The sequence below is a fragment of the Sprattus sprattus genome (assembly GCF_963457725.1).
Source record: "Sprattus sprattus genome assembly, chromosome: 12".
NCBI lineage: Eukaryota > Metazoa > Chordata > Actinopteri > Clupeiformes > Clupeidae > Sprattus > Sprattus sprattus.
This window is the reverse complement of record NC_137910.1, coordinates 27,263,759-27,287,608: the sequence shown is the minus strand read 5'-3', so window position 1 is coordinate 27,287,608 and position 23,850 is coordinate 27,263,759. Positions and strand designations below refer to the sequence as shown.

Here is a 23,850-nt window from a genome sequence, read left to right as displayed (position 1 = left end):
TCAGGTGCAAATAATGTCATCGCCAGTGCCTAGATCAGGGCTTTCAACTCCACCATGGTGATGACTAACGGCTGCCTCTGGCCGTAGTTTTTCCTGCTCTTTTCTTTCAAAAAAAGAAAATCAAAATAGCTTCTCGTCAGAGCTTTAGGCGAGCAGAACAGGTTAATGAGCTAGCAATCAGCACACAGCTCAAGGAGAAGAAGAAAAAAAATCAACATATGTACATTCCCCTTCCCGCTTGCCAAACAACGAGGCTTTGAGTAACAGTTTAGCTTTCACTGGCGATGAGCGATCCAGCACACAAACAGCCCTGGGAAGCATCTGTGTAATTACTGTTGGCCATCTTTCAAGCCACCCCCTCTCAAGAGAGAGATGTGTGACAATATATGACAAGAAAGCAAACACGCTTCCCCAGCAGAATAATAGAATCCATCAGCACTGTAGATGCCACACCTGTCTCAGTTTGAAAACAATGCCATGCCGTCTATTTATTAGGTGCCAGAAAAGTTTATGTTTGTTCTGTGACAGTGACAGTGACTTGATCCGTTTCATTATTTGGGGTTCTCAAGCTTGGGGGGTGGGGGGGAAGAAAAAAAGTCTGACTCTCGAAATTTTTACTAGCTCACAGTGAGATCTCTTTCTTCCTGATAGCTGTCTGCCATGGTGTCAGAAGACAAATAACAAAGACTGTCACTCTCCTGGAGTCAGATTCTGCTAAAATGTTTTTGTCTGTACACACAATTCTTTAGACACGTCTAAGTCCAGTTTTTGCCCTAAACACAATCAATTTACTTCATAAATAATGTCAAATATGACCATAACACAACGTTAATACCACTTAACATAATAAGGTGTGACTTGACGGGTTGAGATGTAGATTGATTGACTGGCATTCTGAGATGCTTTTGAATTCCTTACGAGGAGACTGACAGCTGAGGTGTACACAACAACCCTCCTGTTTAAATATGGATTATAAAGTATAGAATAGGGGAAATTACAACTGTCAAACAAATCAAGTGTTAATTGCTGCAGAGTTTTCTATTCTGAAATGCAACTCATTTGCATATCTAAACTAACCCACTGTTACGTTCACCTGTCACAATAAACAAGAGGAACAAATCCTGCCATCATGCAACATAAAAGACAGAAACTGTTTGCCATTTTATCATCGTATCAGCGATATCAGCATCTGCTCTTTGAGATGGCAAACAGACAGTGTAAACAGAAAAGCAGGGAGAAGTTTGCTGGAAGAAGCAGAAACAGAAATGGGTCACGAGGCTGGTTGCTGTTTCCATGGCCTCCTGTCTCGGGCTGCCTGTCACTGGGCTTTGTTGATAGAACAGCGCTGACTGTCATCTTAACAGTTAATAATTAGGCTTCCTACCGCCACCAAACAGGGAGCGCCGATGACAAAAGCCAATGGCACGTTGACGCTGGTGGTGGTGGCGGCTGGGCTGTTATAAATAGTCTGAAGGGATGATTAATGAGGCCGGCTCGGGAGCTAAAGCAGCAATCTGAGCGGAGACAATGGCCGCCCGCACAGCTGCCACACCAACACCACAGCAGCCCTGTCCGGGCCCATCACCGCGGGGAGCACTGAAAACATACCAGCCACTCAGATAAATAAATAAATGCAAAACAGGGACGGCATGAACACTTTATTTAACCCCGCAGTGTTTTTACGGAGCTCCTCATTAACATCATGACACGCTCAGCTGCGAGCGGGGTCAGCCAGCCACACACACACACACACACACACACACACACACAAACACACTGACACACACGTCGGCCGAGAAAGTGCATTCCTGTGTGACATGGTGGCATGGAGATGTGTGAGAAAGGGAGAGGGAGCCAGTCAGCCTGCCAGACCCCTATATCAGCTTTGCTGAAGAAAAAAGCGGATGTTTCTCCTGTGACATGCCAAAACACTGGCTGCCTTCTCTTGGGCGGCTACACAAAGGCAGACCCAGGCAATCATAAATGGCCCGGCAGGGATGGCACCATGGGACTGCTGGTGCAAGACAAAGATCATGGGAAGCAGTGTGCTGTGCCATCTAAGCGAAAACAGGAAATGCAAGACCACAGCACAAGACTCGTGGGAGAGCGCATTTCACATTTAATTTAGATTTCATGATAACCACCCATCCAAAGTGACCAATCATGTGGCTTGAGCCTGCAACATCTGTTTAAATGCATTCAAATGCATACGTCCATGTTAAACATTTGGGGCTATTGGGCCTTGATAGTGGGAAGCACCAAAAATCATGGGATAGCATGTCAGCCAATCATAAACCACATGCTGGTGAGGAGACGAGGGGGAAGAAAAGCTGCACGAACCAATCAGAGCCACTGCCAGAACAACAAACAAACAACAAACAACATGCAATTTTAGTAAAAGAAACTTTCTGGAGGTTTTTTTCCTGCAAAAATGGTGATGGCCCATTCCCGCCGACTGGCCTGACAATTATGGGAAATATTTTGATGTGCAGCTGCCCTGAACCATGTTTCCATTTGATCTCGCCTTTACTTAGCCTCCACTTTTCCCTCCGCCAGCTCGCCAGACATCAGCGCTGCTCCTTTTAATGCCCCTGACAGGGGGTTATTTGCTCCCATATATGTTTTCTCTCCAATTATACCATGGCAGCCACTCGCTGCCAAACATCTTGCCGCCACCGCTGCTCCCAGTGATGGTCACCTCTTTTGAGGAGTCCGTCGTTTCCCCTCTGCACTATATTTTTCGTCTTTTTAAGATTCTCCCAGAAAGGACTCTGTCATTTGGCTGTCCTCTGGTCCAAAGTGTTATTTAACACCTGACAGCCGCCAGACTGCGCTTCACATCACTTTGGGAAATTATTTCCTGTGAAGCTATTCTTAAATGTGCTCGCCGTCCCTCCAGCGTACCATTCCCCCCAGGAGGTAACATTAGGAAGGTTTCTTTTTTCTTTTCTGATGGGCAGAACACTGCTCCGAGAATCAGAGGCCCAAACACTGCCCTCAGTGCCCAAACATGATCCTTGAAGGAGAGAAGTTAATGGGATCTAAATGATACATCTGTCTTCACTCGTCTCATGTCATGTGGCACAGCGGATTAGCAACGGCAACTGCTGGAGTGCCAGGGCCTGCTGATGAAGTGCTTATGCTGAGCAGGGAACCTGGAGGGCCCTCACAGGAATGGTATGGCAACCGCACTGTGGGGCCTCTCGGCTCCCAGACACACGGAAAAGTCATTCTGAGCTTCGAGTTCCCAAGCACTGCCATGAACTGAAGACACTGACCCAAAGACCATGCCTGTTTGAACAGACAACAACAACAACGCAAACAAACAAACAAACAAACAAACAAACAAACAATTAATGAAGTTCACACTCCACCGGCTGTTACACACAAACACACCTCTTGTCACCCCATAATACCTCTGAACATCGTCTGAAATGATTCCATTATTTGATATTAGTTTTACGTCTCATTGTTGTATTTCTGAGGCAGTATATCAGAAGGACAAAGACAGGATGCAAAGCTATCTGGTGAGAGAGCTCCTTTTAACTAGGTCAGTCAATAACAGCTGAGCCTCACAAACAAGTGCAGAAATGAGGAAGGCTGAGCTTAGGCTGGTGTTGTTAACGGGATCCTTCACTAACCAGCAGAGATGGATTCAACCCTCATTTCAATCATTTGGATGCCAATTAATAATTATTGTTTAAAATGACCTGATGTTTAGCATATCACAAGTACAGATCATAGATCTTATGCTGTCCAATAAGGATTCTAAATGTTCATTGTCTTCATCTTCATGAGGCGAATAAACCCTGCTTGAGCACTGCTGAATACTCTTATCTAGTTTTAATATTTCATGTTCTACACAATAATCTGTCTCCCCAATAATGCTTAATTAGCCTCATTTACTTCACTTCTCACTGTTGCTCACAGCCATCATTTTGATCAAAGGCAGAACTCAAATGATATCAGGGGACTGGTGTCTCCAATATCCAAGATACAAAAACCACTGAATCAATAGAGCAAAACAGACAGCATTTGTAAGTATAGCTTAAAGCAAACCTTAATACCAAATGCAAGGGCTTCAATTGAACCCATTGATAGTGCGATGAAAAATGCATGATTTTCGGAGAGTTCTTTTATCTATGAATAGAGTTCAATAGCAGGAAGAGGTTACCGTATCAAAGAGGGTTTCTGTTAGAGCAGCACTTATGGCTGTTTGCAAAAACACATCTGAGCCAAATAGTAGAACAAAGCACACAAACAAATAAACAGAAAAACAGAATGATTGCGAGCTGAAGGTACTAAACTTTCTCCTCAGATCCAACTACAAAATGTCAAACAGTCAGAGTTCCAGACAGGAGGGAGAACATTTGTTTAAAAGCTGACATGTAATACACACCACTGGATTACGTTACTCTCACTTAACTTTTCACACACCAGTCTCAGAGGAAAGTTAGAACATGACCCAAAAAGACATGTGGATGTGAATCAGTGCCACTGGACTCTTTAAATATGTCTGTCTCTTCAAAAAAAGCCCAGAGTCAAAGTTGTGAATGGAGTCGTACCCACTCCGTTAAATAGTGCTTCATTTTTTGACAATTGTTTCAATTGGTTGCATCACTTGTCTGTCATCCCGGATGAAAAGCCCATCCCTGTCTGAGCGCTCAGAAAACATAACATGTAGTGAGGGAAGAGATGAGTGACAGCAACACGCTGGAACCGTGCAGACGTGCTCTTCTCACTTTCCTGTTGATGGAAAAGTACGCTCACTCCCTAAAATTCACAGCATAGGGACATAATGGGGAATGAGCAGTTACTTTTACGGCAAATCATTATAATTTAAATGGTCCAGTGTTTTCATTTGTTGGGGGAAGTAATGATTTAGTTGCATGTTAACACTGTTAATGTTGCAGGGTAACGTCTAATTACTACTTAGCTGGAAAAAAATGTCTGTGCCAACTGCAAGTGATGAAATAGCACTGAAATACCCTACACATTTCAAACATTTCAACATATTAAAAATGATGTGAGGCTAATGTATTCAAATACCTCTCCATTCTCTTTACAGAATGAATTCCACATTCAGCAATGGCCCTTCTAAAGATTATGAATAATTGAGCAGTTATTAGTCTGCTTTACTGAATTATTGATACAGCCTTTTTTGTTTCATTACTTGTACACCGTTACGCAAAGCATATCAAAAGCATGTCAGCAAAGACAATGTACGCATCTGACACCCGTCCATCATTCCAAGGACTAGAAATATCAGGGAATGGCGATAAAAAAAATTAAAAAAACACGACGATACCCTTTTCATTTGAAAGAGCCGTGAAGCGTAATGAGGTTGTAACTCAATCCCAGAGCCTGTCTTAGCCAAACGCAGAAGAAGAGGCCAGCGGTCTCTCAGCAGCGGCCCACCAGCAGCAGCCCTGGACAGGCCTGCCCAGAGCGAGGCAGCGGCGGTGGCTGAGGCACAACAAGGGGAGGTCACGCCACTTCAGTCCTGACGAGCAGCCTGGCAGGCAGATGACAATCTGCACGCCCCTGCTACCGGAGCCTAAACAAGGCAGGGTTTTCATATCCGTGTGCCGCGCTCTGTCTCTCTCTTCTGACAGAGATAAGATGTATAAATTATGAGCAGCTGACAAAGTAGACTCCAGCGCCTGAGGCGGCTCATCAATCATGTCCTGTGTGTCAGCAGGTAAGTGATGTGGCCCCTGAAGGCACAACCCCATTTTTAGGTGAGTTAAGAGACAGAGAGAAAGACTGAGAAAAAAAAGAGAGGGAGAGAGGGGGAAAAAATGAGTGAGGCACAGATGGAAAGACTAAGAGAGAAAGAGAGAGAGAGGGAGGGAGGGAGGAATGAAAGTGTCTGTTTGGGACTGGAGTGCCACAGCTGATCCGTATTTAACAGCCTCTTTAAAAGAAACAACAACAGGAACAACAGGCACAGGCGGCTTTGGTAACGCACGCTCTGCGCTCTTTTTTGGCTCTCCACCTAGGGGCATCTGTTCTGCTGATACGCACAGACGGAATCCCACAATGGCAGTCATCACGCAGGAGTCTGGCTCTTCAGGAAGGCCACTGTGGGAGACCACCCAGGGGGAACAGCAGACACACATGTGGGTCTATCACTCTCACTTTTTCTTCTTGCCCTCCACTGTCCTTCTTTTCATCTGTCCGTCCTGTCTGGAGAAAAGGCTGTGGGTGCGACCCTCATCTAGACCTGGACCTAATGCTTGAGAAAGAGATGTGATAATGCTGCCCTTCATTGACCTGATAAACATGAGATGAGCCCCTGGGCAAGCTTAATGTCTAAGAGATCATGTTTACGTTAGAAATGAAAGCTTTCATGGCTTCTATGAGGTGTAAAAACCACACAAACACACACACACACACACACACAAACACACACACACAAACACACATGCACACGTGTCAGTCTGCTGTCCTGACAACACAAAAGATATGCTTAAGCGCACAACACTAAATCCAAATGCTTCACGCTCTCATTCTCTGTAGAAGGTGCAGCTGGAGGTGGCGTGTGAGCAGTCCTCCACGAGAGGCGCCAGGAGCGATGGTGTTTCCCCCGGCGCTCATGCACAATGTAGGGCTGAGTGGGATAAACATGAGGAGACAGCGGCCGGCCCACTGTGACAGGTAAAACACACATGTTTACAGAGGCGTGCGGCAGCCAGCCGCCTGGCCTGTTTCAGCCGCGCTCTTATCTGCTCCGCCCGGCCCACAGTGGTTCAGTGTCGTGCAGTGCTGTGTCGAGGCCCATCTCACGTATAGGGTGTAATCGCCGTGAGAGGCGTCAGCCGCCAAAGCCTCTGCTGACGCAGCCTGTGTGGGAAGCAGCCTCAAATCACAGGCTCCCAGCTATCACCTCACCATATGCCTGTGTGTGTGTGTGTGTGTGTGTGTGTGTGTGTGTGTGTGTGTGTGAGTGAGAGAGAGAGAGAGAAAGAGAGAGAGGGAGTGAAAAAGAGAGACAGACACAATGTTGTGGCTGCATTGCGACATGCAGTGTCTGGGTCAGACACTGAATGGCCAACAGGCCCTGAAGGCAGGTATTCATCGACACCAGCTGCTACAGGAGTGTGCAAGTGTGTGTGTGTGTGTGTGTGTGTGTTTATATACAGACCCAACACAAGCAACCACAACAGAAAACAGTGACTGAAACATGTCTGCTGGGGTGTAAGAGCCCCTGGGGCATCTTGTTCTCTCTCTCTCTCTCTCTCTCACACACACACACACACACACACACACACACACACACACACACACACACACACACACACACACAGAAAGAGACCTACCTTTTACCTACACTCACTCACTGAGGATTGGTCATGTCATAAAAACAAAATGAGACAGTAGGTAAGTGTCGATTAAACTCCAGCTCCCATAAGGCAAAGTGACGGCAGGATTCCCAGACAAAGACAAATGGGAATGTGGACATCCAAACCAACCTTGAGCCATGAGCACATAGGGCCCTATTTTAATGATCTGAAACGCAAGTAGGACAGCGCCAAACGCAAGTAGCTGTGTGGGCAGCTCTATGGCGCATTTGCTATTATCAGTTACTAGCATTCGTTTTTTGGTGGCAACATACTTGAAATAAAAGTCACAAAAACATACTTTCCGATGTTTTGGGTTCACCCTCACTGAATCACTAGGTTATGTATGCATAGTAATAATATTGCACCCATCGGCACATGCAGTTCAACCTCACGTCTTCTAAAGTCCTCTAATCTATCCTCATTTATGTCCTCCCTTGGCTGTCGGGTGTTACGGGAAATTTTATGAATTCCCCAGCATGTCGGACTAGACCTGACGTAACTGCATGTATAGCCGAACTTATTGCAGACTGTGATAGGGACAGTGTGCGTCTATCCCCAGCTCATCTGCCAGGAGATGGCAGACATCAGAACCGCCATTACAATTAACCTGAATCATTTGGGTCAATGTGTACGCTAGATGTATGCCTATTTTTAAAATATCTTGGATATGGATATCACAATGATTTCCTCATGTGGTAAATACTTTATTTTCCTTGTAATTATATATGGCTTGCAAAAAAATTGGTGTAAATCTCTCGTGTAGACGAGAGAAGTAAAGTGTAGCCTACTGTGCGGCCAAGCACGCGTCCTTAAAATAGCGTCTGAATACGCGCCACAGACTCTACACAATGCGCCTCTGACATTAGACTTGTTTTTTTCTGGTCAACGGCGCAATGTCGTTTTGAAACTGCAAAATACCACTTGCGCCTGAGAAACGCCTTCTCTGTTCCGCCTTCTCTGTTCCGCCCCGCCCATTTCGGCGCAAGTTAATTTCGACGCGCGCCTCTGGAAGGAAAATCCCGTTGTGCGCCCGGGTGCAAGATAGGAATGATACATGCGTCTGTGACAATGTCAATTGCGCTGGGTGCAAGATAGGGCCCATAGAGTCCACTTCACTCTGGACAACAGCGGGTGCATAGGCAGGTGATGTGGGAGAGACATACATGTTTGGAGGAAGCACAAAAGCTAAAACATAAGTAGATTGTGAAAAAAAAAAAACATTTGAAACAAGCAGATCTGTTTCAGAATGTACTGGCACTAACGGATAGTAAAGAGGCAAAGCAATTTTTAAAAAAGCAGAAAAAGCCACATGAGCTGATGGAGACAAAGATGTGTTCACGGGAAGATAAACAAAAGAGCAAAGACAAGGGAGACTTCACTGAACGGTCAGTGAGCAGTGAGAGAGGCAGGGCAGCTGAACCATGTTATCGTGAGCCTTTTCAACAAACTGACATCAATGACGTGACACGCTACTCACTTCTCATGCAAAGGCGTCTGCCCGTGTTGTTTTATGGTGTGAGTCTTGCTGATGCTCTCATCAACACTGTCATCTGACATATCTCTGACATATCTCCAACAAGAAACAAATTTGAATAATTTCACGCCGGTATATTTAATCAGTGGGAGTGCGTACAGGCTACGGCACGGATTCTAAAATGACATACCCATCATCACACAGGGAATTAACAGAATTACTGGGTTCTGCACTCCATCACAACATGATCACAAGCCCCACATATGTTCATATCTGACTTAATATCATCTGCTTACACGGTAAACTCACAAGACATGTTGATCGTTCTGAATGAATGTGAGCTTTGTTAATTAACACCTCTGAATTTATAAGTTCTAGAAAAAGAACGAAGTAAGTAAGAGAGGGGTACATTTTGTCAATCACCAGTGTACAGAGCATTCCTGCACATAATTTGATCCCAATTTCAAGTCAGTGAGGTTAATATATATAATATAATGGAGGTTAAAATAAATAATATAATGGAGGCAGGAGGCATATGACTACATTGTATGTCAATTTAGCTTCTTTGGTAAAAAAATCTGAATTATACATTCAATTAGATAGTGTGAGTCACAAAGAATCCTGGCAAGACTTTAGTATGAGAGACTATAAATACATTTGGCAACATCAATTTGTACACTCCTAATCCTATTAAAAGCTATGTATGACAAGAACACTATGGTTAAGCCAGTTTGGTGGATGCCACGATCAAAGCTAATAAGCTTAATAATGAGAGCACAGGACCAAAAGAGTGGTGCGCTAGCCAGAGATGCTCAAAGCCTTTACACATATGCGATGATGCTTAAGCCACAGAACTCACAGTATGGGAGCTATTTAACAGACAGACATGGAAGTCATACCAGAAAAAAAATAATGAATAAAGAGGTGAAGCAAGAGGCTAAGAGAAGCAGGCATTCACTGGACTGCTCTAAACGACCCAGAAGCAGGAATCTGGCACTGATACACCGAGTATTGATCCAGCCTGTGATGATCAAGGAGAAAGGTGGCCATTTTGACTTGCTCTTTCCCAATGGGAGCCCAAGAGCTCTCATTCCAACACCAAAGAGAGAGAGAGCTGTCATGTAGGGGGGAGACGAGCACAAAGGCCCCCAGGATGCACCTGCCCCAAACGCAGGCCTTCAAAACAAACACATTCAGCAGCACGCAGACAGACACACAGACAAACAGACAGACACACAGACAAACACACACATAGACAGACACACAGACAAACACAGACATAGACAGACACACAGACAAACACAGACATAGACAGACACACAGACAAACACACACATAGACAGACACACAGACAAACACACACACACACACACACACACACACACACACACACACACACACACACACACACACACACACACACACACACACACACAGAGACACAGACACAGACACAGACACAGACACAGACACACACACACACAGACACACACACACACACACACACACACACAGACACACACACACACACACACACACACAGACAAACACAGACATAGACAGACACACAGACAAACACACACACACACAGACACACACACACAGACACACACAGACACACACACACACACACACACAGACACACACATTGGCGAGCAGGGCACAAAGAACTCTACCTGTAATGTGCCATCTCAACATGTATGAGAACGGGTAAGGAAGACAAAATCATTAAGAGACTACAAAGGAAATGTTCCTTTGTTTTGATTTAGAACAGTCAACCTATTAATAAAGGCATACATTTTTAACATAGGCCAAGGACATCATCTCTCCAGCCAACAGACTATCAACACTGGAGAGGACAAAGGCTTTCAGTTGTCTGAAAATGAGATGAGTTGTGACAGGATGTGGATGCATCAGATAGCGGTGTTGAATATTACTTTACAACAGAAGAAGGCCAGAGCCCCGGTGCTTTGGGGGTAAGGTGTGATGAAAGTCTGAGCCTTCGCTGGGTGTCCCTCGTCTCCCATTACCTCAAACAAGTCTGCTGAAGGACACTGCCAGTTGGCACCCAGACGCGCGGATGCGGTGTCCATTGTGCCACCATCTGCCTACTGTTCTCCGTCCCAATATCGGGTGATCCGGGGATAATATTTTCTGAGATGTCAGCGCGCTGGGGTTACAGTTGTAACTGTTATTCAACGCGAGAGAAAGAGACTGCTCCAGACGGCGTTATTGTGTTCCAGGGCAGCATTGTCAGTTTGCATCTCAGCGCTGGCAAACAGGGGCTGGCAGGTGACTCTGGAAAGAGAGGCCCCTGTCTGACTGACCTAAATGTCTGGGTACAGTGTGTAAAGGAATCCAGTGTGTGGAGACCCAAGACAGCGAGGGGGAGAGACACTGAGAAAGAGACAGACAGACAGACAGACAGACAAGGTTAGTCACTCTAGTGGCACTGTCTGTTTTTCCCCTCCACCCTGTCTATGTCTCCCTTTAAAAGGCATAATTTAGGAGAGGACATAGATTCTGTTGTGGGGTAAACAGAGGGCTCCTGAATAGAAATACAACACTTGGTTGCCCAGTCTTTGTACTGAGGCACTGAAGCACAGGCCAAATAGGCTGGCAGAAACAGAGGTTCTGTCAAATCAAAGAAGTCATTTAAGTTTTTGTGTTTAAGCCAGCATTCAGAATAAACTTTCCCCTCAGACAAAACCATATCATTTAATGTGCCAGACTAGGCATGACTACAGAGCAAAATGAGCCCGGTCAAAAATCACTGAAAATGACATTTTAAGCAGTACTACCAAAACACTCCTTTAATCCTACAGTAGTTAGTTAGCATTAGATGGTACATTCCCTGGGCAAGATTTCCATAACAAAAGCTGACAGTGGACTCGGTATGAAATGACCTTGGCTTATGACACCTTGGATGAGTTTCAAGCACTTAAGTGTGTGTGTGACAGCCTTATTTAGGACAGCTCATCCATGAATCTGTCAGCTAACTGCCAAACGCCGGCGTTCAGAAGGTCATATAGCCGATATAAATAGACCCTTACGAATGTCAGAAGTCAAGACCATTCTCTACACCTGTGTTGCACACGGTTAATTACCAAACAAGATGTGACTGACTCGTTCCAAACATGGGCTAGTATGCTTTTCCTTCAAACTAATCCATATTTTCCATCCTTTTGTCATGCTCTGTATTCATATTACAGATGGGAAAGGGAAACTCAAAGACTTTAAACACTGTCTAGCCCTCCTGCCTGCTTGCCCACTCCTGCCTCCTTGCCCACTCCTGCTTGGGGGGCTTGTTTGGGGTCGGGGGCCATGTGCTCAGCCGGTGTGTGTGCGTGTGTGTGTGTGTGTGTGTGTGTGTGTGTGGGATGCATGTGCTGTGAGTGACACTTGACCCCAGGGACCTGAGCCCCAACTCCACCGGCATCTAGTGGGAGGCCAGCGCTCCTACTGAGGCCTGGAGCCGCTTTCTCTTTCTTCGTCACACACTCACACACACACACACACACACACACACACACACACACACACACACACACACACACACACACACACACACACACACACACACACACACACTTGCGTACACATTTACATGTACACACATGATAGACTGAAACACAGGCCTCTCCAGATGGATAGAGAGAAAGAAGTACTAATAGCACTGAGGTCTATTGTCTATTAAAAAGTAAAAAAAAAAGGAAATGTACAATAAATGATAACAGCTCATTGAAATTGAAAGGTGAGACATTGACAACTTTTAACAAGTTAAGCCTGTAGTTGGGACCCTCTAAGAGGCCTTAAGAGGGGGAAGTCTGAGCTAGTGCCTGGGCTCTTTCAGTGAGTGGCCCAACCCAGACTTCAAATACAGGCCAACCTTCTCAGCCACATACACCAGCACAGGCACCAGGTCTGCCTGTTCCGACAGGCTACCCCCCGCCTGACCTGCAGGTAGCCCCTGGGGACATTATTTATGAAGCATTCTGACTTGTTGAAAGAGAAAAAAGACAAGAAAAAAAGAATGAAAGAAGAAAAGGCGAGATGTTGTTACAGTACCTGTCAAACGCTAATCACATCCTGCACCACGACACGCCTATACGTGATCCGGTTTCCCATTAATCATCCATCGACCAAAACGCTTTCTTGCTGTTTTTGTTATGGCTTATCGGAAGCCGAATAAAGTTTAAACTCCTCATCCTTGTCCATTCCACCTGCCCCGGACTCCTAACCCACAATCATCCTCAACCACCACATCTCCCCCAGGACCCACACAGCCTATTTATTTATCACAGGTCTTCTTAATGGTCAATCGACTGATCGCAAATAAAAGTCAACGCTGTCACACAACTTATACGGTTCGGTCAATCCCTGTCACGTAAAACAATGAAATATTAATTGACTAATGCAATTGGGTAATGGAAGCATATATATTACCTTTAAGTGTTGTTGATTATTTAACAGGATGTTGGACGGGCATCTTTCTCTCAGATCTCATAAAACTTACCCCAGGTGCATTAAGATGTATTAACTTGTCGTCATGGGATGACAGGTGTAGAGTTATGTGTATTGACAGCGATATAAGCTATAAATATACACATTTGTGTTCTGAGGTAGCTTAAAACAACAGCCGTTTTTTGAATCCCTCCTTGTCAACAGCTATTGCCTCTTGCCTCTAAGTCAGGAGGACAGGAGGGAAATGGATGGGAGGAGATGGATGGAAGAGTGAAGGTGGTCAGGGGTCAAACTTTTAGGAAGGTTATTTTTTGCGGAGACCCAAATAACAGGCGTGGATGGTGTATTACTCCCTGTCCAAATGGTGTATTAATGAAGCAAAGTTAACACAGACTAAATAACAGTGTCTTGCTGTGGTGACAGCTTCAGAAATAATTGACCAATGTGCTCCCAGGCAGAGAGACAATGGGCAGAGAATTCAATCCAACAGCTGACAGAATCCATTGAGAATGTCACTGAATTCCACAGCCAAAGGCAGGTCGGGAACAGGGTTCCTGCCGGCTATGGTTAGTGCCACCTACGTGAGTAAATCACCTATCTCGTTTAAATATGGCCAAGTTAACTCATTTCCTGACAGGGTGCCGCTGCACTACAAAAGACTGCTATTTACATGTTGTCAAACACAAGATGGACCCTCCATTCTTTCTCCCCTTTTTGAAGAGAGTACAAAAGCTACACACCTAGCAGTGTGTGCTGACACATCCAGCACCTGTGGGAGGCCCGTTATTATGAGCCGAGCACACACAAATAAATCACAGTGCAAATAGCACCACACGAAGAGCAAAGAAAAACATTTGCTCACAGGATTTCATGTTGGGTAAATACGGTATAGAGACTGTTAGACATTTGTAGCTAGCATAGAGCAGTTTGTGCAATTCTCTTTCCATTTCTCGTATGAACAAACTGCACAAAAACGTGTCAACTTCAACAATGAGGTCACAGAACCGAAACACAAAAAGGTACACAAAGCACAGTTTTCCCTGCCTGAACATGACCTGCCGACGACAGTGAACCAGATCACAAAAGCGTCGGCGGCGTGAGGACTTCCTTAAAGCTATACCGCCTTCCCAAACAATGCCACCCCTGACAGAAAGAAAGCCAGCCACCAAAGTCGCAGAGTACTGTCTGCTCAAAGTTCACAATGCCTCTCCAAGGTCTGTCTGACTTCTCTTTTCTCTCTCTTTTTCCCCCTCTCTCCTTTCTTGCGCATATGTGTTCCCATTCGGCAGTTGGGGGCTATCATCATCTCAGGCATGACAGTAGGTGGAAACGCTATCTTTCATTACACAAAGTATAAATAGTGTAATCTATCAGCTCTGTCAATCAGGATGATTGATTATGGACTGTCACAGAAAGAGAGTGACATATTAGAAAAGTTCTGTTAACAATGCCTATTGCGAGTGGGGCCTGCCACCGAGGCGAGTGATTAATGTGTTGTCAGCCTGTAATCCCACACCCCTGGCTAATGAGGCAGGAATTTATCATCTTTACGGAGTGGCAGATGTCAGAGGGAAAGGAATCCAAGTGCTGGAAACAATATACTTTTTTCCCTCACCGTGCCTGACGTGTCTGACAAGCTCTGAAAACCACAAAGAGGCCTTGTGTAAGCACTAACTTGAATGGGGCGACTTTCATTTGGCATCCACCTCGTCTTTCGGCGAGTCAACAACTCCTCGGAGCTGCGCAGAGTTCTCGTAACTTCACTCTGTCGCTTTAATCGCCGCTGATGGTGTGTTACGAGGTGTTAGAGAGATTTAAGTTGTGTTTTCCCCTCTCTTAGGGCACGAACAAAATCCAATATAATTTTTAAATGTCACTTCTCTTCTTGCGCACTCACCGTCTTTTTTCACTTCATTAAACACAGACACCTCTGAATGTTTGTTTATGGCAGGCAAACCCACACAAATTGCAAGTTTGTTTTAGTTGTGACTCATGATGTGTGGGTGGTGAGGGCTCAGCTGATGGTCTGTCTGGTAACACTAAGGACATAAGGACTCAGCGATACTGTGCCATGAAAAAAAAAGAAAACAGCTTGAAAGAACAAACACTGACAGTAAAAACGTTTTCAGTTATCTTCTTCATATGGAATTCATGTGAAAAAGTCATGTGTTTATTTCTCGTTTTCAGTCTGTTTAAAAACAGAAAACAACAAGGCTTTTCAGCACTAGCACATTTGCTAGTGCATAATTCAAAGTGACACTATTAGCATTATCTGATCAAACTGGATGCGGGATTATTCTAAGTAGGCCTAATGATCTGGCTCCTCCTGAACCCAAACTTTGGCAGCATCCCGAGCAGCAACACGACCACAGAGGCCCTCCAAAATAAGCCATCTGTGTTTAATTAATCTGGCAGTATCTTAGCATCATCGGAGGGAATCTGAGAAGTTAAAGAGTAATTAAACAATGAGGACTGACGCTCTGGGACCCACTTGTCTCTGCTCTGTAATTGGAAAAACATAATTTAATAAGTATTGTTACTGAAGTGAAACTACAGTGATCACTGAAAAAAAAGAAAAACTGCTGGTGGGCTTTAACTCTTTGACCGCTGAGTATACATTGATAGAGCAGCCCAAAACACGTTGGCAAACCTGGTTCCAAAGGATATTACGTGTTTTCCATGGATCTTCATGGGGCTTTTTTAGAGACACCCAATAACAAATGCTAAAGCAAGCAAGTGTGCAGAATTAAATCTGCAGTCTTTCAAATCTTTCTCTGTAACACCATCTTTTCGAGTTTGTTTGCTGTGACAAAACCCTGAGTGCATTAGAGGTAATGAAGATAAATTAGACATCAAGTATGATACAGAGCTTTACAGAATTACAGCTTATAATTGTTCAGGCGGAGAACATTTTTTGTCAGCTACGAAATCCAGCAACTGACAAAAGACAAAACAGAAAGCGAATACCAGACCACTCGCATAGCAATGTCCCCATATTTTCCGCTTAGCCATAATTATCAGCCTGGCAACAATCCGCTAAATAGTTGAAAACATCTGTTTGTTTTCAGGCTGAAATGTATATAACTTCTTCCCTGAGTCCGATGTGACATTGAGGTTACATGCCCCTATCATTTAGCTTTGAACGAGTTCATAAATCAATCTCCCATCTATTACTAACAATTAAATCTGCCTTAAACTTTTACTATCTGTTTATGATGTGCAATGTCCTCTGATTTATGTGGACACAATGAGTCACTCCCTGTAATTGCGGGTGTTTTTGTGGGCCGTGCCCTCACGGTGACCTGCTCCCTCCAGCTGCCAGATCACTTACGGCAGCCTGCTCCAGCCTCAGTGCAAACACTCGCTCCTGGGACACCTTGGTGCCTAGGCAACACAGATATGTCCAAGAGCTGCTCCAACCTGTGCAGTAGAGGCAAGCATAGCTCTTATTACATTATCAGCATGTGAGATTGCTTACTTGAGTTTAATATTTTACAAAGGTCAGCACACCGGTTAACTTTATTTTTTTCTCCCTCTACAACTGCTAATAATAGCGTCTTAAATTACAGCTCCTACAAACTATCCGCCTAATGTGCACGTAAAAAAAAAAGACCTCTGGAGTGTTTAAATCAAGCACCCAATTAATAATTCTGCCCTTGTGATCTACACTGATTTAAAGTACTATTCAAGTCATGCAGCAAAACAAGATTGGTCCGTATAGCTAAATTTGTCTTTAAGAAATGGCTATAAACTTTTGTTTCCAAGTGATCTGCTTCACAGGGCTCCTGCTTCCCATTGAGAGTGATATTTTTATGACTTTGTCTCCAAGGAAAGATTTATCCTGTGAAATGATTCAGCAAACTCACTGAAAGCACATTTGTGGACAGCCATTCTGCCGGCTGTTTATTATTTTGGAAACGCTTCGGGGAACTCATAATTCTCAAGCAAAGAGATGAATATGGCAACAAGCTTTACAAGTTATACAAGAGAGATTACAGCCCAAAGAAAAACAATACGGCTCTGTCCATCTCACTTCCCCTGGCCTAATAAAGTGGAAAACACAGCAGCCATCATCCGCAGGGCCCCAGAGTGAAGGATTCCTCCGTGGGTCCACTGTCTTGATATAGATTGCGCCCTGCGATGAAAAGCAGATTAACAATAAGAGAAGTCCTGAAAAGATCCCCCTTCATAACTTTCCTGGCCGTGCCACCATCAATTAGGGGGGAGAGGCCTGCGCCTGTGACTGGAGATGATGGGAGCTTGGGGTTGGCTCAGGCCGACAGGGCTCAGGCTTGGGCTCTGGCCCGGGCCATCTGCTTCTCATTACCCACTGGAGGATGTGGGAGAAAGTCGGTATCACAATAAGAAAGTCACGTCCAATGCTTCATCCAAGCCTAATCTAACTGACATTTCAGGCACCATTATACCCTTACGTAGCTACCAAACAGCATTTTGTAAGGGGGGTCAGGGGAGCTGAGAAGGTTACTTCATCCATTGTTAGGGAAAAAATGGGACGATAAAAAAGGAAAACACTTTTGACAAGCTGATGTCAGTGAAATATTCATTTGGTTTGAACCCCCGTGGTTCTTGAGCGGCTGAGGCCAAGAAGAACAAAAACGTGCTTGCACAGGTTGCCAAAGTGTTGTCAGGGTGTTTTGACAGACACGACCAGTTAAACTAAAGAGTCTTTAACAACATTACAGACGGTTCATGGTACCTCCAGAGGAAGTTAAGGAACTAGCCCACACTTCACCACATATATTTTTCCGAAAGCAGCCCGGCGACTCCATGCGGTTTAACGCCATCACATTCCATGACCTCCGAGTCCTCAAAGAGAATTATCACATTATGGCATTCCTGCACGCCCAATTTCCCAAAAATACAGCTTAAGGGTTTCCACTTTCCTGCTCCTAACCATGCCTTAAGAGACAGACAGACAAATAATGAGTGAGAGACAGAAAGAGAGAAAGAGAGAAAAGAATACTTAAATACCATTTTTGAGTTTCCTTGTTTACTCCAGCTACTTGTTTATCCCCTTTCCCCCATTGGTCAAATCGCTCTCTTTTGCCGCCCAAGAAATCCAATATAACTGAGGCCCAATTATGCTGTCCTCGTAACTACAGCCTACGAAATGACCTTCCACGCTTCCGTCATATCAAACCCACAGCAACTAAAGACAACAGCCTACAGACAGATCATTTTGTACCACTTACATTAATATACAGTTTTAGGAGCCACTGGTGCATGCTGGAAGGAAAATCAATGTTGAGTAGAGAGGCTTTTCAGCATGCCACTGCTAATGTCTCCTTGAGCTAAACTGCAGAGGTGCTTGTGTTTCAAAACATTTCAGCTGTCCAGTGGTTGATAAGGTTCTGCCTGGCCCGCAATGAAATCAACTAATCTATGTGTATTTACTTCATACGGCAATGAGCAACAGCCTTTGGGATCAGCCTATTTGAAAATAGTTTTAGATGACAAGATCTTTAAAAAGAAAAAAAAAAAAAAACTGTTTTCTACACCAAGGACTCTGGATGTAATTTAGCAGACTTGGAAAAGGTTAGAATAGTTATGGTATTCATATTGTATTAAAGTGTATTGGAGTTTTATGAAAGCCATATGGAAGGATGAAGTGTCACGCCGTAGCCATGATTGAAAAGCAGCTTTAAGCATGGTCACACTTCATTCTGGGCTGATGCGGCGGCGAGGATTCAAAAGTTCAGCACAGCCCCTTCTGGAGCTCGTATTCACCCACTCTTCTCCACGGACATGCTGAAGTATGCTCCTCCACACTGATACGCACTGGATGAGATTACATGCAGTACACACTGAGGTCATTCATGTGACACACGTAGTAGCGCACTAATGCACACTGTTCACTGAAGGACAGGCACTCATGATCAAAGGAATAAAATCTTTCAGATGCTCAACTGCAGCATGGGAGCAGTATTAGAAAATCATCATCTTAAAGCAATCATCCAAGTTTCCATTTTACTGCCGCTTGTAGCGCTTCCCATGTTGAAGTGGGTAAACCATGCAGAACCTTATTTCAAAAAACTAACCAAAAAGATATTAAAGAAAAAAACATATTTTGTCTTATAGAATAAACTTAAAACAAAGACGGCATCCAAGATCAATCCATTGCTCTCAATATGCGTGCCACCATTTTGTATTTAGTTTTTTTTTTCACTCCTCTGCGTATTGAAGTCATGATGAGAGAGAATCTTAAGCGAAGCTAATTACAGTCTGCTGAAAGTGCCGCTAGTAGGCTGTCTTGTCTTTTCAGAGGAGAAGACACCCCACTGGACGGCACATAAAAGAAAACACAAATAACTAATTATGCCAACAGCCTTCTGCAGCCCTGGTTGCGTGGCGGGGCTGTTGGCGGAGCTTGTTAATTGGTGACCTGCACTATTGGTCAGCAGACAATCAGAGACAATGATGAAGGCAATTAGAGGGAGTGCGCGCACACACGCCCCATGGAGCTTGTTATGGCTGCCACATCACGTCTCATCTAGCTCAAAACAAGCTCCTCGGAAACACCGCCGTGACAGCTGCGTGGACGGGCCCGATCGCAGGATGCCGGAGCATCGGCCGGCTTCTCGCTCATGAAGCGAGCCAACAAAGACGGGCATTGTCTGGAAGACTAGTCACGCAGAGCATTCAGCGAAGAAGAGGTCTGATCTAATCTATTAGCATGATGTGGGATGCTAAAGATATCATACACTCTCCTAAATCACTTGTATGTCATATATAATCAGAACACTGAGATTTACAAGCTAAATACATTTATTTAGCTTTTTATTTATCCAGCTATGTATTTATTTATTTATTTATTTGATTGATTGATTGATTGATTCATTCATTCATTCAGAGATTAGAAAACCATGGTTGACACTTGCCATATTCTGAGTTTTCTCTGCAAATAAAATTCACTGTGCTCCCTCTCTTTTCCTACTGTACACTCACACTGTCAAATGTTTGCTTTTGTTCTTGCCATTCTACATCCATGTTTACCTCCCCAAATCCAGCACAAGGGCTCTTGGGAGGATTCTGAAATGATCCGCAGTGTAAATATTTTATGACTGCACAATTACATGAAATCAAATCTTTACTAAAGCTGTTCAGTCAAAGTCCCTCTCGTGGGGTGGAGGAAGTCGAGCACATTGCAAACAATCTTCACCGTACACACACACACAGAGGGAAAAAAAGCTGAAAAAAAAGGCCAGAGTGAATTGTGAAGAAAAAGGCCGAGCGGGAGAAAGAGAGAGGAATAATTGTGAATGCGCAGGATAATTAAGCGATTGTGACTGTCGTGTACGTGAGCTGTCGGCCTGATCTGGACGGCTGTCAAGCTTGGCGACACAAGGCCGAGAGGACAGGCGCCGTCGCCTTTGATCTGGGTTCATGCATACGGAATGAGGTCAGGCGCTGGTCATTAAAGAGAACCTCCCCGTCCCAGCTGCCGACCGCCACAGTGCCACAGCTTCAAACAGAACCGCATGCCAGCCAGCACAAACTCTGAAGGGTGCTTTTTTGACAATTAGACAAGTGCAAACAATGGTGTGTGTGTGTGTGTGTGTGTGTGTGTGTGTGTGTGTGTGTGTGTGTGTGTGTGTGAGGGGGGGTGACATTGTGCAGAGAAAGGTGGATTGTGGTTGCCCCCCCATTAGAGCTCCTGATACCCATCAGTAGGGTTGGGAGGGGTGTGTCTGGGTGACCCATTTGGTGATTAGGAGAGGGTAGGCGACTTTCACATATTTTAAAGGGCTTACCCTTAGGGGGAATCTTCCATTTGAAGAATTTGTCAAAAGCCTTAGAGTTGTACATTAACAGGCAAGAGTTAACCTCTGGAGTCAACAGAGTGGTCAGGTACCTGGTCACCCTTGGGTTTGAGCACCTTCATGAAGGAGCCCCGGGCCATGGCTTCTGCCTGTTCTCTTTTGGTCACTCTCCTGCTGTCCAGGAACTTCAGGTTGGGGAGTTTGTGCAGCACAAAGTATCTGTAAAACAACACAACACCACCACAATCTCATCAAGGTGTGTTTCAATTAGAAAGCTCCTTTTTTCAAGCATATCTGAAAAATAAACATGGACATTTGCCTCTGAATAAATATGTATGACAAATATAAAAATGTATACCACTGATCAAAAACTGAACCTTGTGCTACAATAGTTGTATCTATTATTACATTTGCTACTTTCACCAGGGATTTCTAACACAAAAATGTAGCTCGTAAATTCAATGACACTGATTTCAATTTGTCAAATGTTCACAGTGCTTGAATGAAATTGAAAATGAAAACTTGTTTACTTGATACAAAACCTCACCAGTGATGATATCTGTTCACAGGTAATCACCTTCAAAGTAAGATAAAAATAAGGACAATATATATATAAATAGAATCAAAACATAAGACCCCATCTGCCATGCCTGTCATTCTGGCAGCATCACAGCTCTCTTCCTCCGGCTTTCAGAGATCTTTCATTGGTAAGGGGAGAAAATGTCAGAAGATAATGGCAGGAATACGGAGATGACAACAGATTCTTTTCACAGGCGGCGGTGAAATGGAGGAAGCGGCGTGTCAGGACTGAACTTCAGACAGCAGTTAAGTGGAGGGTGAGAACAGACAGGAGTCTGGGCAGAGGCAGAGGCAGAGACAGAGCCCAGGCAGACAGCGCTCTCATGCACCGCGCAGCTGTGACAAATTCATGATGATGATGACAATGATGAAGGCAGGGAGCAGAAACCGCTGGCACGCCTTTCAACACCAACGCATCGCTGGACAGGGGAGCCATGTTTGGGGCTGGGTAGGACAGGGACCCATAATTGTTTTCTTCTCCACAGTACTTAACATAGCATAGCTTTGCATACTACCATTATTGTGTTGTGTATACTGTTCATTCTCATTAGAAGACTTGTAAAGAGGTTATTGGTCATTTATAGTATGAAGTTAAAGTATGTTGATGGTTAAAATTAACTGGATTTGCAAACAGGGGCTTAAGGTAAAAAAATATCTTCATGATGAGAAAAATGTGCTTTGAACTAGGGTAGTAGTATAACTGCACTAGAGGGCTCTGCTACTAATGTGCTCCAATAAACAATATTTAGAGCCCTACAGCTCATACACAACAACAACACAACTAAAATCAAAAAACATACCGTTTCAAAATGTACCTAGGAATTTACACAGGAGATTATCGATCAGCAATGCACATTTCGGGGCAAATGTCTTATAACCAATGTTCCAATTAAAAAAAAACCCATTCTTTTCTTGTTTGTTTGTGCGTATCAATGTGTGTGTGCACACGTGTTTGCGTGTGAGTGTAGGTGTGAAAACATGGACACACACTTCTGTAGGTGTTGTTTCTGTGGCCCCTGAGGGCGGGAACTGTCCATCAAACTCTTTGTTCTTTTCTCCCCAAACACAGATTGGGCGAGGAGATAACGTCAGTGGAGCGGCTCTCTAAACACATGAGTCAGAGAAGAGAGTGGCTGTGGCTGTGGCTGGGGCTGTGGCTGGGTCTGCATTCCTCCCCAACAGGACGTCCATCCTTCACTGCAGACGGGTGTCACTGCCTCGCCGGCTCCAGCTGTATTTCTCCCGGAGACTCCAGCCCACACAAGTAAACAATGATGGATGAGCTAGGGGCTGTGGTATAACCCAGACGCGTGTATTTATGCCTTTTCATTTCATTTGACTAATTGAAGAAGCCCAGAGCGCGGCACAATATTTCACTGGCACGTTGAGAGGCGGGCGGGCAGGCGGGCAGCCCAACACACTCCAGGCTCTCCGCTGCCCAAGGCCGGTCCTGGCATGACCTACGCGCTGCCTAACCTTGTCAGACATGAAATCTGCATCGTGCTCCACTTGATGTATTACTCCGTGACACATTATGAATATTACATCACAAATCCACAGACGCTGTCAATCAGCAGAAGAATGCCCTTCCCCGGGATTAAGTGAAGCATGGGAGGCAGTGCAGGCAGGGGCAGCACATTTAGGCTTCATCTGTACGCTAAATGATTAATACTGTACACAGACTACCAGAGAAATGCACTCCCGCTCGAGACAGACAAAGGAACACTCTTCTTCTCCCCCTCTTGCATCCGAGATGGTGTTTGGCATTGAAAAGCTGACAAATGTGGTTACAGAGCGTGGCAGTGTGCTCCTGTAAGTAGTGGGCCTAATAATTAATGCATCATCTCTGCTTGTACTGCGGCATTGCAAAACACTCATTTGTGGTGATCACAATTCACTCATGAAATCGAATTCTGCTTTTTCCTCTCGCCACCGAACTGGAGTGCAGGGTAGACAACCCTTTGAGAAGAGCGTGGTGATAAATAATATAAATAAAAGCCCTCTGTTTGGTATGATTTACAGCAGCACTTGCGTGCTGCGCAATAACTGTTCATCCAAAAAATATTAATGGTTAGCAAACAAAACAAACCCTGCAGACAAATACCACCAGCAAGAAAGAAAATGAATGGATGACATTATGATGGATAATCAAACAGACTTGAAACACTTTACAATGTGGAAAAGCAAACATGGGTGGGGGTGAATA

General features: G+C 44.5%; 1 protein-coding gene across 1 annotated transcript in view; it reads right to left on the bottom strand.

Annotated features, from left to right (window-relative positions):
- Positions 1-23,850, bottom strand: part of lrmda (leucine rich melanocyte differentiation associated) — a 205,665-nt gene that overhangs the window by 40,730 nt on the left and 141,085 nt on the right. The window contains exon 5 of the mRNA XM_080848765.1: positions 21,158-21,284. Within this exon, the coding sequence (XP_080704891.1) occupies positions 21,158-21,284 (127 nt within the window). The remainder of the gene's footprint in view (positions 1-21,157; positions 21,285-23,850) is intronic.